We start from the raw sequence: 19005 nt of genomic DNA, 5'->3' as shown, positions 1-19005 counted from the left end.
AATTCAATTAATAGATAAATTTAAACGTGCGCGATTTCTAATTAATAGATATACTTAAATTTGTGTATAGCACGGGATAAAAAATTAATTATTAATATTATTAAAATTTAAAATGGACAAAATACCCATTCAAAAAAAAAAACTCATAAATATTAAGAACTAGTTAGCAATACTTTTTAAAAATATTTTTTTATTAAAATTTACTTTTGCTTTTAATAAAAAATATTTTTTTTCGAAAAACACTTTTAAATACCTCCCATTAAAATTGCCAGGAAGGACATAAAACGATGCGTTTCAGGTGGATCGAAAACTCTGAAACCGAATTTAATGTCCTAGTGTCTCATAAAAAGAGAGAGAAAGAGAGAGAAAAGAAAAGAAGTTGATCTCGTTGTTCTCTAAGCTTAGCTTAGCTCTGCTGAGAGAGCAAGTATTTCAATGGAGTTCAGACCTCGAAACTACGTCGCAGAAGAGCAGTCCCACTCGCTTCCTCGATCACGCGCCGATATCCACCCTTTCTCTTCCTCCTCTCCTCAGCCTATCCTCCGCCAGGTTCAAATTCTCTACTTATTTTTCGTTTTCGTTTTTTTCTTGTGTTTCGGATTTTACTAAAACCTCTAGCACTTCTTGAGTTATTTAATTATATTTTAAGAATCCATGATTTTAGGTTGATGATAACGAGGAAAATAGAAACAACGAGGAGTTCTTTGATCCGCTTAGAGCACCTGATTCTAAGGCATCGGTTGAAACTGTCGACGGACACGATTTTGAGAGTAGTTCTAATGGAAACGACGATTCTTTCCCAGTTCAAACAAAGGAGTGGACCTCTTTTAAGAGATTCTTAATGCAGAGATTTCCTGTTTCCAAAATGATTTCAGTTTCTTCTGTAAGCAAATTGATTTTATTTGCGGATTTATATTTCTAATTTGATAATTTAAGACTTTAGGTTTAGTTATGGCGGCATTATGTTAAAATTTGGATCACTAAATACTTACAACGTGTAAATTTGTGTAATTATGGCAACTTAATGATTTGATGAATTTTTATGCTGTGGTGGAATTTAAAATCGGCAGAAGCGAGTATATGTTTGTGACTTGTCTATTTAAGCAGTTCTTTTGGTGTCACTCAAGCATATAATCTGCTCGTGGAGTTTAAGCTCCATAGCTAGTATATAAGATCAAGATGGTCATAATTCAGTATTAAAATTCTTGTTTATAGTTAAATTGACATGTGACAAGCATATGATCTCGGTTGTGGAGCTTTTGAACTCCAATGTGAGTTAGGGGAATATCTGTTGGCTTCTGTATGATGTTTGTAGAGAATATTTGGTGTTTCTGATATGTTTCTCTTTCTTGTGCCACCTAGTAATTAGATTTTTGAAACTTTACCACTTTCTGTTTCTTTTTCTTTTTGTTGGTGATGACGTTGAGACATTCTTCTTCTCACAGATGTCCAATACAATAGTGAGAAGTGGAAAAGGTATAAAGTTTCTATTCCTTTTAATTTGTTTTTGTTATTAGTTTACTTATGTACCTTTAGGCTTTAGTAGTCAGCTTGGTGCTGTAATTGTTTATTTTCCATTTACTTGAGCTATGTTCTGATTGTAGCTATTTCATGATACTAATTTGTAGCACATGAGAAATCTTCAAGTAGCACACATCTGGAAGAACTGGATGATCCACAAAAATTTTCAGAGATGGATACCAAGGTTATCACTCAGCAGGAATATGTATCACGATTACATGAACTGAAAGATGAAATAAATCGTGCTTGGCACAGTGAAGATCGTGTAAAATCTTTGAAGTTATCTATAAAGGTGAAAATTCCCTAATTTTAACTTTTTAGCTCCATCTAATAGCTAATAAAATACAGGTCTAGAAAGGACCGAATGCCTGCATGGTTGGCTAAGTTTTTCTTTATCCTCTAGCTCATACAATTAGTTATATTGATGTTTCATCATATGAGAGTCTTAAATTCTGAATATAATCAACTTAATAAACCGAGCTTTAACACTTTCATGTAGGTGAGGAGGGAATTCGATTACTCTTGTTCATTTATATGAAATAGTTAAATAATGTTATGTACTTTTTTGTCTTTATGAAGTTGATATACTTGGCAACTAATATCAATCTGATGTGAAAATTTGAGTTTGGGGTATATATTCTTTTATTTTGCTTGCATATGGATTCATGGAACTATGGCTTTCAATTAATTAAATTCTCCATTTTGCAGGTTTCAAGGCTTCTAATGGATACATCAGTTTCAAATTTTTATCCAACATTGTTTGTCCTAGTTACGGATGTACTGAACATGCTTGGGGACATGGTATGGGAACGCATTAGGCAGAAAGCTGAATTTGCTGAAGATGGAGCCAGACTTTGCTCCTTGAGAGGTTTGTATACCGTTAATCTGTTTGAACATTCTTGTAATCTTTCTTAGTTGCTATTCTGTGTCCGCTTCACCAAGAACCTATTGGATGGTGTTTTTATTTCTTAATAAAATTAAATTAGAGAACAAAACGCCATAGAATTTCTTTAGTGCTTAGGGTGGGTTTGGATGGGCGATTGGGTGCGGTGCGGTGCGTTTAACTTACTTTTTGTCTCACGCTACAGTATCGCTACAGTATCTAATCTCACCGCCACCGTTGTTTTTACACTAACCGCAGGTAAACGCACCGCCCATCCAAACTCACCCTTACACTCTTACTTTCAGTTTTCATCTGTTTGGTTGACTGTTGGATTTAAACCTAGATTTTTGGTGTTTTCTTAATGTAGCAACTGGATTGATTTTTTGAAACTTTTTTCTGGTTTTATAGCAGAGAATTTTAGAGCAAGTGATGTTCCTATTGATGCCAAGGAAACTTGCTATAACTGGTTTTGCAAGGTTGGCTCCATTCGAGAACTTCTTCCACGAATGTGAGGGTCATTTCATATTATGTTTTTTTCCTTTTAGGCTTAGTATTTCTAGGTGATGCTGTTGATGCAATATCGTACTTCTCATATTTGCTTAGTTTTATTTGCTTGCCGTTGCTATGTTATATTTACTTTTAACCTTTTCCTTTTTTTTTGTACAGTAATTGGAGTTACCCTTGCTTCTTTATCTCTTTCTTGCTTGTAAACAAGGTTTTTTACCACATGGCACTTTGGTATTGTATTTCAGTTATTTGGAGCTGGCTATCTTCCCTTGTTGGCGTTTTCTGATTGAACAACCAGCAGAGTCTCTTCAGCGCCTCGTCATGATGACTAGAGGGATAGGAGATCCGTTAGCATCTGCCTATTGTCGCCTGTATATTGCCCATCATGCACAGAAGTTGCCCTCACATGATACAGGTGCTTTTGTATTTTTTTTATACAACTTTATGCCAATGTTATAAATCATCAGTTTGTGCATGCATATTTGACGCATTGATTCTAAAATTGCCAGCTTATGTTAATCTGGCCAAGGAAATAGTATGGATTGGCTCAACTTGCTTTTGCTTCCTGCACTCTAGTTTCTATTTATTAGTTGGCACAACTTGTTTGATACTGTTGTTGCAGGATATCTAATTACATGTCTTAATGACATCACACTCATATTTACACGGATATCATCAACAAAGGAATCTGCACATGGATGTTTCGCTGACAGTAAGAGGTCACTTATCAGTCTGATGGAACCATCTGTTGAGTTTATTATGAAATGCATATTAAATGATGCATCTCAGGTCAGTAATGCGCTTATAACTTTTCTGAAAGCATCTGCATATCTAAGTTCCATATTCATCAATAAGATTTCCACAACAATGAAGTGCTGTTTGGACCTAATAGAAGTGGTCTGAACTAGTACAAGTCAAAACTTAAGCAGAGCATTGGATTGCTGTTTCTATAATTTTTTAACTTGTCTAAGGATTCTTTGATTGCATTGTTGCCATTGCTTTGTGACAATGTTCTGAGTTATTGCTATTCCATGATCAATTTTTCTTTGTAATACATTGAGATTACAATATTTCCATTATCTTTTGAAAGAGGCGGGCAGGGAAAGTACTTGTTGAGCTTGGACTAGGGAGAAGTCAGGAGGAATTGTTTGGTGGTTCCCCATGTGTCTCAATTGTACTTCATCATTTACTGAAGGAACTTCCTATTGACATTGTTAGCTTTCATGCTGTGGATATCCTTCATCTTATTAAGTGCAGCAATGATAACTCCTATGATCAGGTAACTTTCATTTGGTGAAGAGACCTAGGCCATGTGCCTTTTTATTCGTTTAGAGCAGATAGATCTCTATGTTTCCATTCTCCTCACTGTTCTCTTTCTTTTTTTAATTATTGTCTTTTTTAGATGTGTACCTGTTGAATATTTATTTATATTCTTTTTTCTTGGAGCAGTGTTTGAATTATAGGTTGGTTGGACTCAGGCTGTCTGAACAGATATCTCAAATTGGCAGTGTTGAGGCTGTTGTCAATGAAGTTATTCAGGTATGCACCTTTCTGTTTACTCGCACAAAGTTCGAATTCTTGATGAAAATTACCATTCTTGTATCTTTGTTATCATAAAGTCTTAAGTTTTGTTATGTAGATATTTTTCTTAAGATTTTGTACTGATTATGTTTATTTTCTTGGTGTATTTATTTTTTAACATAAAATGCAATGTAAGGTGGTTTCTGAATATGGGCTTGATGAGTACCTGAAGGTTGTAGATGCTTATCTTGATATTGTTCTTCAAAATCAGATGGTAAGTGTGGAGGTGCTCTTTGCTTTGTCCCTATTGGGACTCTCCTTTCTTAGTTGCACTAATGAAGAAAGAGGAGTCTTGTGCCAAAAAGTTGCCAAGTTATTAAAATTTCAATTCTGTAATTCTCAGAAAATACAGATCTTTGTTTCTTTACTTCTCTGTTGCCAAATTACATACAGAAAAATGTTCTGACTCTGGAAGGAAAATTAAAAGGCAAACAGATATTCGAATTTCACTTTTCATGATAGATGGAAATCTTCAGTTCTAGCAGAACCACAATAAAAATTCATAGAAGTGGTTTGTTACTTGACTTGTATCTTATGTTCTAGCTCAGAGTGCTTCTTTCCCTGTTTTGAGTAGTTTCATTTTTGGTATTCATTTGCTGTAATAGATCCAATCCTCCGAATCAATTGGTTATGCAGGATGACCATCTAAAGACTATTCTGGAAGGGATCTCAAAGTTGGCATCTGATAAAGTGTTAGCTGAAGATGAACTAGCAAGTTTGCAATCCATCTTGGTGAAGCTTCTTTCTCATTTTAAGGACTTGGAACATGTGTTTTCTTTGGTAATTTTCTAAACTATTTTCTTGATTGAATATTCTTCAATCTTGGTTAGTCCCTCTCTCTCTTCCTTCTTCAGCTTTTCGTTACCATTTTACATGGAAATTGCCCTACAGATGTGCTGAGAATACCTAGTAACACTTCAGTCGTTTCATGTTTTCGTGTACTAGCGTAGCTTGGTGTAATTACAGAACTAAGTTATCACATCACTAATGAGTGGGTGGCTGCAATTTGTTGTTTTGTAGAATCATTTTCTTCAGATCTTAGATATGATGCATGGGAACTCTCGGGGCATTGTCAATATGCATATACTTGATATGGCTACAAGGTAATTTTTGTTTGTCTTATGGTCCTAGTTCATGCAGCCAAGGCCTTGCCCTTTTGTTTTTATTTTTTTTTGGTTCTGTTTATTGCTGTCATGGCTACTTTGCTTGCCTTGATGCTGTCATAATCTCTGCCCAGCCACTGCTGCATGAGACACTTGGACTTGTTTTCATCTACTATTTACTCGTAACATAATATCTCAGTGAAAACCAAAGATTCACCTCAAGATTCTTATGACAATATCCCTATTATGTGTTAAAGATAGCATCAGGTATAGGTTATGCATCCTTTGGAATTTTTTGTCATATGTAATGGAGCAGGTTGAGATTTCTATACTGTCGGAATGCATGCCAAATATTTTGTAGGTATTAACACAATTATTTCTGTGATGTGACATTCAAAGCAGTGCAGTGGCAGAAAATTCTAGAAACCTAGTCACTGAGGCTGGCATTCATATGCTTTATAACAATTAGGTAGCCCTGTATACCTAGGGGGCTAGACATGACCTGCTAGCTACTTTGTATCAGGATTGAAACAAGTTCATCCGCATGTGAATTGTTTAAAACCTTTGAAATTCCATGATAGGTGTGGTTGTAGTTTTCAACAATATACAGGAACTTGAAAACTTGTTGCTATTGGGGATATCTGTTAAGTTTCTTGTAGGTTATGCTGCATTCTTTTCCTTTGGTTTGTTGTTGAAGGGTATTTGTATTTTGTGTTTTTGAAGCACATCCAGCTAGAGTTTTATCTCATGCTTGTGTTATTGAGCAGGAATGGTTATGTACATGATCCAACAACCATACAGTTACTCTTTGAAATATCACAGGCTTTACATAGTGATACTGATCTTGTAAACATGAAAAATGATGATAACCAACAGCAAGCACGGCTGATTTCTCGTTTTGTCCGAATGGTATTTTTTCTCTGTTATGTTCCTCTAGGTTGTGATTACTTTTGACTATCAATGCGACTTGTTGACAGCTATTGCTCTATGTTTAGGTAGATCATGGAGTAGAGTATGAACGACATTTAGCATTTCTTATGGAATGTCGTGGGGCCCTTGGTAGCATTATTGAACTCAAGGTATACATTTATCTTTCTGTTTCTCTTTGATTTAATTTTGTTAGCCATTTGAGCAATAGAGATAATGTGGTGGAAGGATTCATAAATCTGTTTGGTTCAATCAAACTTATCAGGAGAATATGGCTCATTATTAGGAAATAGTTGATAAATGCAACCATCTGCTGCTTTTAAACTCAGTCCACAACTTAATTGGAGAATATTAAAGAACGATAACAGTTGCAATGGTTTTTCTCTGTGGGGGCCAGAATGTAGTCGTAGCATTGGGTATGATCATGCCTTCAATGCGTAACAACAGTTACTAGTAGTTCATGTATTTTGTAAATGTATTATTCCATTAGTGAAACATATTTGTATTGGTTTCCAGAAGCTTATGTTGGCCTGTTGTTTTCCATTAATTGTGCAGGAAATTCTTGTTCATTCTAGTAATTGTTTAGCTACAAAAGCTCTAAAAGATGGGAAAAAGCATACTGCTTTTGTAAAGACTTGCATAGCATTTAGTGAAATCACAATTCCTTCTATTCCGGGTCACATTAAGCAATTAAATCTTTATCTTGGAACTGCTGAGGTAAGGTTCCCTTTCTGTAATAAAGTATGTAATATTGTGTCTTAACTATGAATCTGAGCTTATTCACATGGGTATATATTAGGTTGCACTGTTAGGTGGTTTAGTTTCTCATTCTGATGGACTGATAGATTCAGCAATCAACTGTTTACAGAGTTCTGATTGGATGGAAGGTAATTGGTTAGCCTTCTTTTGAACCGTCTTGCTGATTTTGTGCCTGTTCTCATTTCTTATACAAATGATGAAACTGAAAACTAAAACCTAATCAAACCCTTTCTTTTGTGTCCAAGAGAAGCAAAAGAAGTAGTTGGAGGATCAGGATGCCCAGTAACACCAAAACAGCCTCACGAGCTGAGTTAGCAAGCCAATCTGCAGACTGGTTACCTTTTCTGAAAATGTGACTACCCATCTTTCCTTTATCAACTCTAAACAGCCCTTCACTAAAGCATGAAAAGGTGTGAATCTGTCACCATAATTAAGAGGCTGCACTGCCACAGAAGCATCAATTTCAACAAATTAATTGTAGCACCTCATAGCTCCACCTGCAGGCTGTTTGTAGTGCCAATGTTAACCATAACACTGGTTATCCACTAACTTCTTGGTCACATATCTTCTATGTTATGGTCTAGGTAACCCTTGGAGGAGGACACCTTTTGAACACCAGAAAACTTCACGGCAATAGTCATCCCTTTTAATTTAGTATCCAAGGCCTAAGTGCATTCCATCAAAAACCATTTTATTCCTAGCTTTCCAAATCCGAGGAACACAAGGAGGCAAAAATTTCCATTCTATAACACTGAAAGTGAAGAGGCTCGGTCACAAAACATAATACGATTAAGTGTACTAGGAAATCAAAGTGAGCCAAATGATCCTATAAAATATTCTAGTTTATGTTATCATAAGCTTTAAGCAAGTTGATTTTTAAAATCATTGATCCTTCGTCCTTTCTAGTGCCTCATTTTATGAACAACCTAAGCATGACCGATACATTATCTATATTGCTCCTACCAGGCCGGGATCTATCTGAAAATGCACATCTTTTGAAGAATAGGTCTCATCCTAGTAACAATCACCTTTGAAAGAATTTTATTAAAAGTATTTAATAGCATGATAGAACGAAAATTGGCTAGAGTACTTGGGTTCATTCCTTTTGGGATGAGAGTAATATGAGCTTTCCAGAATTCATCTGGAATAGATCCTACCTGGAGAGTCTGCTGAACAAATTTAAGTACCCCCCAACTTTCAATTTCCTTCAATGAAACAAAGGTTGAATTCCATTTGGTGTGCCTGTTTTCTTTAAGAAGTCTTCTTTCTCAGTTAGACCACTGCTACTAAGTCTTTTCACTTTGTTATTTTAATTATTTACAGGTTGATGTAATTTATCTGTAATGTTGTATTTCAGGCTCTCGAACACTTGATTCTGATGGGATGCTTTCCTCCATTCGAAAATTATGCAGCCTCTTGATTATGGTTCCAGGTTATTTATTGGTTTAATGTTATCTGAACTTTCTATTAATATATAACCTATGTTGAAAGAGCCACTTAGATTATGTTAGGTTTGACTGTTTCATTCATATACCAATACCAGTTTGATTAATGTTAGCATTTCCTTTGGGGGGCGGGGGGCTACAAATGAATTATTTGTTGAAATATTGGCTTTAAAGTTGTCTAATAGATGAATATTTGATTAGTTTTTACTGTTTCTTAATCAAATCTTCTAACAAATATGATAAATTTATAAAGTATTTTTCATCTAGGATAAAAGGAATGAGTTAAGGAAACATGTATGTACAGTATTTGCAGCTTCATACCTTAATGTCAACACCTTATCCTTGTATGAATTTAACTACTACAGTCTATCAAGTTCTCTGATGCTAATTTCTACTAAATTATCACTTTAGTAAACAAATAGTGTCTGATTATTTTTACTCATGTAGGTAATCCTGAAGTAGGAATTTTGCATATTCCAAAGAGTATATTATTGATCATTCATTCCCGGTCATGGTAAGCCCTTCTATTTAGTGTTAAATGCTTCCTAATAAATATATGTTCTATTCAGTATCCTTTGGTCTGTTATCTAATGTTGTAGGCTTTTTTTAGGTCTCCAAGACTGAAGGCAAGAATATTATGCGCAATAATTTCTTTATCAGCTACACTTTCTCAAGAAAGGCTCCCATACCATGCAGATCATCCAGAGGTCTGTAAACTTATCTTCTACTGGGTTTCAGTTTTTAGGAAATTCATATATTCAAGCTTGATATGTTCAGAACAATAAAATCAGCATCAAACCAATTTCTAGAAACCTTAATATTTACGGTCTAAAATAACTTAACATTTTTGTCCCGTATTCACAGATTATGGGCAATGATTTGTTATTTTTTGGTGATTCATCTTATGTGCGTGAACTTCTCTCATTGACGGAATCTGTTCTTCAAAACCTTGTTGACGTTATTGAGCAAGAGCCTTCCCGGGTAAATCTATTTCAAAAACTTTACTGGTACTTAATTGATAGATCTTTTTTTTTTACCTTTTCTACGACTGACTTATCATGTTGGCTTAAGGCTGCCCGTGGAAGCTTGTCACTTGAAGCTTGTAACTGCATAGCATCATCTTTCAAGGTAGGTTCCTCTTATCTTTTTCAGGTAACTAACCTGAATTCCTTAATCTTAGCTTGATCTTATAGAACTCTTATGAAATTCTTATGGTGCCTTCACCGGCAGGGCCTATATCGTATTATTTCATCGGCACCACTAACTTGTGTCTTTCACGTGTTCATGCAGATAAACGAACATGTATTATCTGTCTGCTTGAAACTGATTGAAACTGCCAAATTGTGTTTGAATGCGAAGGACAAGTATCTCACTTCCACCATTAGTTTTCTGGACAAGAACTTGCCTGCTGCAGCTGTCTCATCGTCTATTGCTATCTGATAGACATGAAAATGGTTTTCAATTACAATGTTGATCGGATCGGACCCTTCGTTTTCTATGAATTATTCATGTGGGACACATGAATTGACATGATGGTATGATAAGTTCGTAGAAAAGCATAGAAAAAAAATTAATTATACTTGTATTGGATGTTCATCATGGAGTCCATGTAACATAATTGAAAACCGGTAAATAGGCCAGGAAATATTCTTTGCATTCCTTGATTGTTAAGACTTGGAAACAGTTCTTGAAAAGAAGCCTTTTGTCTTTTTTATAGATCATTCATTTATCTTGATGTAAGTTGTATCCCATTATTACAACTAGATTTCAATAAATGATTATCGGTGAAGTGAGGGTAAGAGATTTGAATTTGAATTTGTTACTCTTGTGTGCGATTTTTATTTGAAATTTTATATAAAAGTATGAAATAACAAAATATTTTTAAAATAATATTAATTATTCTCTAAAGTAAAAGCATTTTAATAATGTAATATCCAATTTACAGCCTGGGCTCACATATGGAAACATAATTTTTGAGGATATGCAATCTTAGATATGATATATATGCAATCTTAGATATGATATATATGCAATCTTAGAAGATATGATTTTGTAATCTTAGAGATTTAATTTGTAGATACCCTTTAATCTCAGCCGTTGATGTAATTGATCTGTACCGTTAGATTTGGGGAGTCTCAACTATAAATAGAGGCCTCTCCCTTCAAAAAAAAGGGGAGAAAAAGAGGAGGAATAAAAAAGAACGATTGGCAGTTTTTTAAAGGTGGTTTACTATTTTTTTTCTTTCGATTATTTTTACTTATTTACGATTTTAAAAAAGGGAGAATGTGATACCACTGCGAATTTTATTTATTTATTTATTTATCCCCTCCGCCTTTTAATGTTTTTGTAATTAAGTTTTTTTTTATTTTTTTAATTTACCCTTTTATTTATTTTAAATTCCAATTTAATCCTTTTGAACGACACCGTTTTAGAGGAGAAGGGAAAATTTCCCTTCCAGCCCCTCTATGTAATTCGAGTGTTCAAATTAGTCCTTTTACTTTTATTTATTTGCGGATTTACCTCAGATTTTTAAATTGCGATTCAATTTAGTTTTTTATGTTCTTTTTATTTATTTTATTAATTAATAGTGTAATTATTATTTTTATTCTATTTTTTTATCTATATATATTCCTTTTATATGTACACACATATATATATTTTTTAAACGAATATTTTCCTATATTTTTAATGAATATTTTCATATTTATATGTATATATTTACATTTTTTTAAGTGATTAAATACTCACCCTTTTTTTTAAATATACTTATTTTTATTATTTTATAAATGTACGTATAATTATATTTTTTTCTTTATTTTCATAAGTATATTATGTATTGTATTTATATATAAATTCTATGACCTAAAATTTTATTTGTAAATTATATGTATATTTTTAATCTTCATAATTTCCATGTGTACATCTTTTGATCCTTATTTATTTGTTTGCTATCCCATCCATTGTATAATTGTGTTTACATTTAATATTTTGCATGTCATGGATTACCTTTTTTATTTCGTTTATTCATTTGCTTATATTATTTTTATGTCGATGATGTATTTATTATTGTTATTGTTATTATAGCATTTGCATGTATAAAATCACGTTACATCATTTTTTACTCAAATTTAAAGATAGAAAATTTTTTAAAATTGAGATAATGTTCGTATTTAGGATTTTCAAGGGAATTGAGCCCTAACGTATTGGGTTCCAATTTTATTCGTTAAATCCGATAATCGAGCATTTCTCTTCAATCAAAAAATAAAAACTCATTATTGGGAATTCAACACGTTGTGTCCTAGCGTATTGGATGTGACGCATTGATTTCTCGAAATGAAGATTTTTTAAAAATAATAAAGGAAATATTCCGAATTTGGGATTTTAAAGGAATTGTGCCCTAACGTATTGGGTGTGATTTCTTAAATCTTGGATAAGTGGATGTTCTTTTAAAGTAAAGGAAATATTCCAAGTTTGGGATTCTAGAGGAATCGTGCCCTAACGTATTGGGTGTGATTTCTTAAATCTTGGATAAGTGGATGTTCTTTTAAAATTTTATTGTACAAGTATTTTGGCCCAATTCATTTTGGGGAAAATTAGAATGCTGTGCCCTAACGCATTGGGTGTGGTATCTTCTTTCTCTGAAATAATAAGGGTCTTAATACGTAGCCTTTTAAGTTTTGCTAAGGATTACGTTTTTTTCCAAATTCTCGACCTTAAGACACTAATTAATTAACTAGGTACCAATTTTAGGCGTTACGAGGGTGCTAATCCTTCCTCATATGTAACCGACTCCCGGATCCGTTTTTCTAAAACTCGTAGACCAAAGCCATTTTTTAGGTGATCCAATCACACCCTAATAAAGATTGGTGGCGACTCCCAATTTTAATTTTTTAAAAGGTCGACAACCTTAAAACTTTTATTTTTCAAAAAAATGGTTTCAACAGCTTGGCGACTCCACTGGGGAACTTAAGAGAGTCGAGCCACAAAGTTGATTAATTCTTGTCTTATAGTCGAGAAAATATTTTTTATAAAAAAACTCATGACATCCTTCATTATCTTCTTGTTTAAATATTGTTTGCCTTATACAATCCATGAGCTGAACAATTTTACCCTTTTAAGTGAGAGTGAGAAGCTATGCCTTCGTGAGGTTTTTACCTCCGTGTAGGGTAGTGGATTGCTTCCGGGATACATCCGTACCTATGTCTTCGTGAGATTTTCATCTCCGTGCAGCCATAGGGAAATGTATTCCCCTGAACTGAACTCGGTCCATATGAGCCTATAATGGGTGAAGATCGAGGAATCTGCTGGTTCGGGTACCTTTGCCCTAGAAGTCGAACTTCATATAGTGAACTTTAGGAATCCACCTTAGGTAGAACTATACTAAACCCAAGTAGATATCCTAGTAGGTGTTTTACTCTTTCTTGATTATATTCTATGTTTATATTCGATACTGACTTTATGTGTTTTATTTTGATTGCATGACATGACATTTCATTTCATCATAAAAAAAGAGGTGTTGATTCACGTTCAGTTGCTAAATAGAGAGCTTGTCATAAGAAAATGAGTTTCTTGATAAAGTGGATGACAATATGGTTGTCCAAATATGGTCCAAGAACATGTGATAAGAGAAGGATGATAATTTAATAGAAGATTACAGGACTATGGCTCCGTTGCCCAAGAATTCAAGATGACAAAGATTATTTGAGAACCGTTGAACCTTCTTAAAGAGAAGCCAACAAGCATCACGAGGATGAGCGAACAACAAGTTACGGCCCGGATCGAGCAAAAAGGAGATAGAAGAGACGTATAAATATTCATTTTATGTAAAGAGATTTGTTTTCTAGTAAAGTTCTTTAAATGGAATTGAATCAGAATCAACATCTCTTTATGCATTCATTGCATGCATTCACATTACATGATATCATATGCATTAAAGTTCACTAAAAGATTCTAATTGATATAAATCATTCCTCAGTTAATCTGGAAACCAACCAGCCTACTAAACACCGCTACGGTACTCGATTGAAAACTAAGGATATGGATCAAAGGATGGAAAGACTAGAACAATCCCAAAAGGAAATGCAGGAGCAACTTCAAAAGCAAATGAATGAGCAGCAAAAAATGATAGACAAAATGATAGAATCTCAAGGGAGTATGATGACTCAGTTAACTCAATGGTTCAACAAAGGAACTGATAAAGGAAAAGGCTCTGTGCTCAATAATGAAGAAGGAGACAATGAGAGACCTGTTTATCCTCCAGACTTTACCCCCCAACAAGTTGAGATATACCCGCGTAGGTCCTCTGTTACCATTAATCCTCTTGGTGACGCTGCAAACCTTTCAGCCCCATTCCCCTTTTTTTAAGAAAAACTAAAAACTTTTCAGCTCTCTCTCACCCTTTTCCCCTTTCCGACCGTCGGCCTTCCAGGCCTTCGCCGTACCGCCCCAACGCCAAAAGACAGTGGCCTCCCGAATCCCATGCACAACTCCGATTGCGACGGAGAGAGCGCACGGTCGGTCACCAGGTGCGTTCTTACTCTTCTTTTTCTTTTATTTGCTTTGCTTATGTATAAAAAACGAATCAAAAAGAAAAATGAAAAGAGAAAAAAAAATAGACAAACTTTTCGATTTTTACCTTTTGAATCATCTTTTTCTGAATCTTTTTTTATTTCTTAAAAAAACCCCCCTTTTTACATTGTTTGTATTGGCTTTTTATAGCCAAAGCGAAAAAGAAGAGAAAATACATAAAATCCAAAAATCTCTCCTCTCTGCCCTTTTTCTCTTTTTTGTTTCTATTACTATCTGTTATTTTTTCTTTTCTTTTTCTGTTTTTGCTGCTGGTTTTGTGCGTGGTTGCTGCAGGTCGTTGCAGGTGCGAGGGTGCGCATGTACGGAGTTGTGGCAGAGTGCAGGCAGGGGCGCAGGAGGCATGCGGCGCAAAAAGGGTTAGGGAACCCTAGGTTTTTTTTCTGACTTTGTTTAATTTTTGGGCTTGGTTTGGGTTAAGGGTTTTGGGCTATATTGGGCCATTGCAATGGACTATTTAATTGTTTTTCATTTGGTTTGGGCTCCGCAAAATTTGGGCCCTACAATGATATTTTACAGTGGAACTACAACTTCATTTTTTTGCTAAATATAATCAAATATTATATTCTCAATATTTTTTTTTTGTTGAACTTAATTCCCTCTTTGAGCAATTTTAGAAAATGCTTTCTTTCAAAATTTTATTTTGAATTCAACTTCACTAGTAAAAAAAAAACAACTCTTCGGTTCTCCAACTATTAGCTGAAGAAAAAAATCCTCAATATTTACAATTTTTTTATTTCAAAAAAAGAGGTTTTTTAATTAATTTTTTTATTATTAAAAACATCATTTCCTGATTATTTGGGAAATGGGATAGACTTTATAAAACCTTTATTTTTTTTTCCATTTTTCATGATAGAATTGAATCACCCTAGAAGAGGGAACTTAACTAATAATAATAATAATAATAATAATTATTATTATTATTATTATTATTATTAAAAATCAGTAGTGCGGAAAATGAGAAGCTAACTTGGGAAGTAAGGTAGAGATGGAAGAAAATAGGGATTTGAAGCAACAATTTTCTATTAATTTATGACAATAATTTTTTTGTTTGATCACAAAGAATGCGTCAAATGGAATTGGAAATGATTTTGATTTTGATTTTGAAAAAAATGGAATAATTGTTTTGCTGCCAAATGGGTTAGCCGTAAAGCCAAGGCACATGCACACACGCACATATATAATCACATATTTTTCACCAATAGTCTCAGAAATTTGGCAAGCTATGACCTTAGGAATTTAAAGTCCCTAGGCTATGGTTTTACAATTGATTTTTTAAAAATTTAATCTACCACAAATGTGGGAAGGATTTCACTTGTTTTTCAGTTTTTCAGAAATAGCCTGAGAAATTTGGCAAAGCTATGATCTTAGGAATGTAAATTACTAGGTAGGTTTAGGTTTTTAATTAAATTTGGTTGGTTTTATTTGCCACGGTTTGGGAGAAGAAATGCAATTTTTTCTCAAACTTTTGTTTTTCGCACAATTATTTTACATAAAATTATAAAGGTGGGATAACGAAGATTATGTTATATATTAATAATTGAAGTTCTTACTAGGTTAAGGAATTATTGACTAATGGATTTAAAATTCTTAGCATGCGCAGCAGGTTTTTTATTTCTTACTAAAAGTTGAAAATTTAGATTTTTGGGAGTCCCCACTAATTTAGCTTTGTAATTGAGCCTCCGAATCCATTTTCTGAATCAAACTAATAAGAAATATGGGATATTTTCTTGTCATTTTCCAATCTTGATCTTAAATACCCAAAATTCCAACCTAACATTTTCCCCACTAATTTATATATTTTCAAAGTCTGCCATCTTTCTTCTTCAAACATATAATTCATTAACCATAAGTTTTCCTCGTTGTAGGTCGGTTACAAAGATTGCCACGTTGAATATCAATAATTATACTTTCATCTTCTATCATCAATGTTTACAATGTTGACTAAATTAAACTATAAACATAGTTTTTAAAGCAAAAGTTAGAAGCTTGATTTTATATGTAAACAGCACATAAATGATGGGCTGGTGAAGAAGTCAAAGTCAGATCATAACATGATCCCCAAAATGATTTGTCATTTTGAACTTGTTATTCTATCAGTATTTCTTTTATTTAATACTTCTTGGGTATAAGATGGTTGAAACTTGGTAGAAACCATGTCACATTAATAAGATAATACATGCTCGGATTTTTCTGGATTTTGTTTTATCTTTTAAAGACTCAAATCAATAATTTAGCCAAAAATAAATATGACTGGAATCAAGTCAGTGTATGATTTTATTTCTGAAGTTAAATCTTTTATATTAATTAAGATGGTAAAAGTGATGGGGTATTTTAATAACATGGAACAAAAGTAAAAACAAGTGTTGGTCAATTAAATCTTCCATACAGCCATGCGTAGCAACTAAAATCTTGGCTTGCAAACGTCATTTGAACTTGGACTTTGGATGTAACTTCCCTCAGTTTTTCAACTCATTGCCATACTTTACTACAAATTAATAACTTTCGTGTACCAATCAGCAAAGTCATTTCATTTTCCCTTTTTTTTTCTTTTATAATCTGTTTTCTGGTTCATATTTGGGTTCGTGGTTATTCTTTCTAATAGTTTGAACCCGCAACTTTTTTAAGAGTGTAATGTGTCTTACCATTACACTCAAATATTTGTTAATCTCGTATAAATCTATTATATATCTACACGAATGATAACAACATTTGTAAGTTTTTTTCAGAGTAACATTTCTAAATTAGATATAATAATTTATCTTGTATTCGTATATTTATCGTATCTTTATTTTATGCAAATTTTGAGACATTTGAACATTACAATAATGTTTTAATATTGCCAGCTCTACTCTAAACACATGCTTCTACTCAATAATCATAAAGTTAAAATATATAATGTTAATTGAAGATTAGGTAATGCTAATTTAAATTAATTTTTTATAATTAATCAATATTTTTGTATCATAAGTAAATTATCAACATAAAATATGAGTAAATTGCGGTCAAATTAAGGAAAAAAAATACAGAAGCGAACCTATAATGGAATTTTTATGCTTTAACCCCTTTAAATTTTAAAAAATTATAAATTAATATATAGTAAAATTTATTTTAATCTTCTTAAAATGATAAAATTGTGATTTAGTCTGTCTAAAATTGTATAAGTTTACAATGAAAATTTACATTTTAACCCTCATAAAAAGGTTATAATTTAATTTCATTCTCTCTCTAAAAAAATATAAACTAAATTAGGAACATAAAAAAAGAGGGTCAAAATATCCGATAGTTAAAAGGAGAAAAAGATTAGTATATGAGTAAATTATGGTCAATTTAGGGCATGGACATGGGATTGCTTTTGGGCGTGGGAATTAGGTTCAATCTCAATGCATTAATTTTTTCTAATTAGGTAATTAACAGTGTCTTTTCAAGTTGAACTAGCAGTAAGTAATTAATAATTAATTGCTTTCAATTAAGTTTATTTAAACAACTAGTCCCTAATAAGTAGCTAGGTGGTAAACGGACAAATTGAGTGGGTTCAAGCTGTTTTAGATTTTGATTTTTTTTAGTTTGCATTTTTCTTTAAATTTCATTTTTTTTAACAAATGGCATGTAACATCTCAAGCAGGGCTTAGAAATTTAAGCTGAATCTGGAAGAGTTACACCAACGTAGTAAAAACGTATTTCTTTTTAGAGTTTTAACTTTGAAAATCAGAAGTTCATTTTAGTCGATTTAGATGATTTTGTAGTTTTGTTTTAGACTTGGCAGATACTGACGAGTTATAAAAAGAAAAATAAGACAAGTCCAAAACAGATTACAAATCCAAAGGATTAAATTGTAGTTATCTCACAGCAAAACAATCCAAGCTATGTTTTCCTGACAGATAAAAGTAAGACAAAAGGTGAGTCACCAAGCACTGTGTATAACCAAACTAAAATACAAATAAACAGAGCATAATATATAATTCGTAGTAACACAAGCATTTGATAGCAGTTGTATAACCAGTACAGAACAGATCTAGAGTATCACAGAGATTTCAACAGAGGTAGTACAACAGAACAAAGCAAAACAGAACAGAGTAGAACAATGCAATTCAAACAGAATAGAACCGAACAGAATGGAACAAAGCAAAGCAATGCTGAACAGAACGAGATAGAGCAGATTTTATGCAGATGTAGTATTTTTCAAACAGATCAAAATGCAGATTTATCAAAAACATCCTACCCAACTTCGCTACACACCGAAATAGAGTTCTTCAGAACTTATCCAGCTAGATCACACCAATAGATAACTCTGGACAATGCCACCAGTATTTTACAGTTAAAACTGTCAGATCAAATACATGTGGTCAAGCCACTACAGTACAGTCGAACTGTCGGAATAGAAATGTGGATAAACCACCAGATAATGCAAATCATTAAACTGCCAGAAACTTCCTCCTTTATATCAACCCAAGTCTCATGCAATGTGTCATGGCATGCTATTGCAGAATCAGAATAATGAGCATGTAAGTCATGCTATCTCTCAATAACAGAATTAGTAAATATGGGAGTCCATGTTTTGTAAAATAGACTTGTCAATCATCAACAGACCATATAGATTTGCCATGAAGTCACGTGCACGGTTATAAATCAGAATAAAAAACAATCAGTCTAACATGTCAGATATCGTATATTTTTTATCAACAGAGTAACG

At 33.2% G+C, this 19005-nt stretch overlaps 1 protein-coding gene across 8 annotated transcripts; it reads left to right on the top strand.

Annotated features, from left to right (window-relative positions):
• Positions 1 to 292: 292 nt before the first annotated feature.
• Positions 293 to 10541, top strand: LOC107922310 (VPS35 endosomal protein-sorting factor-like). Of its 8 annotated transcripts, none has more exons than XM_016852290.2 (23): positions 293 to 549; positions 665 to 883; positions 1428 to 1476; positions 1629 to 1813; positions 2230 to 2389; positions 2816 to 2912; positions 3157 to 3326; positions 3534 to 3700; positions 4002 to 4190; positions 4361 to 4450; positions 4629 to 4706; positions 5129 to 5272; positions 5513 to 5595; positions 6363 to 6504; positions 6591 to 6674; positions 7078 to 7239; positions 7322 to 7409; positions 8639 to 8713; positions 9174 to 9240; positions 9337 to 9433; positions 9591 to 9707; positions 9798 to 9854; positions 10017 to 10541. In XM_016852290.2, exons 1-23 carry the CDS (start codon positions 436 to 438, stop codon positions 10164 to 10166), a joined length of 2784 nt encoding a protein of 927 aa, XP_016707779.2. In that variant the 5' UTR covers positions 293 to 435; the 3' UTR covers positions 10167 to 10541. The 8 variants fall into 8 exon arrangements, 5 of the variants coding, with proteins under 5 accessions (XP_016707779.2, XP_016707778.2, XP_040942948.1 ...); XM_016852289.2 differs by having other exon boundaries at positions 2813 to 2912; XM_016852292.2 differs by having other exon boundaries at positions 348 to 549; positions 1446 to 1476.
• Positions 10542 to 19005: the final 8464 nt, after the last annotated feature.

This window comes from Gossypium hirsutum, chromosome D01 (assembly GCF_007990345.1).
Source record: "Gossypium hirsutum isolate 1008001.06 chromosome D01, Gossypium_hirsutum_v2.1, whole genome shotgun sequence".
NCBI lineage: Eukaryota > Viridiplantae > Streptophyta > Magnoliopsida > Malvales > Malvaceae > Gossypium > Gossypium hirsutum.
Note: the sequence above shows the minus strand (reverse complement) of the source record. Positions and strands in the feature narration are given on the sequence as shown.

Coding starts and splice junctions, on each gene's coding strand:
- LOC107922310 (XM_016852289.2), top strand. CDS start 436: ATGGAGTTCAGACCTCGAAACTACGTCGCAGAAGAGCAGTCCCACTCG. Junction 3,701..4,001: donor TATTAAATGATGCATCTCAG/GTCAGTAATGCG, acceptor ATCTTTTGAAAG/AGGCGGGCAGGGAAAGTACT. Junction 4,707..5,128: donor TTGTTCTTCAAAATCAGATG/GTAAGTGTGGAG, acceptor TTGGTTATGCAG/GATGACCATCTAAAGACTAT.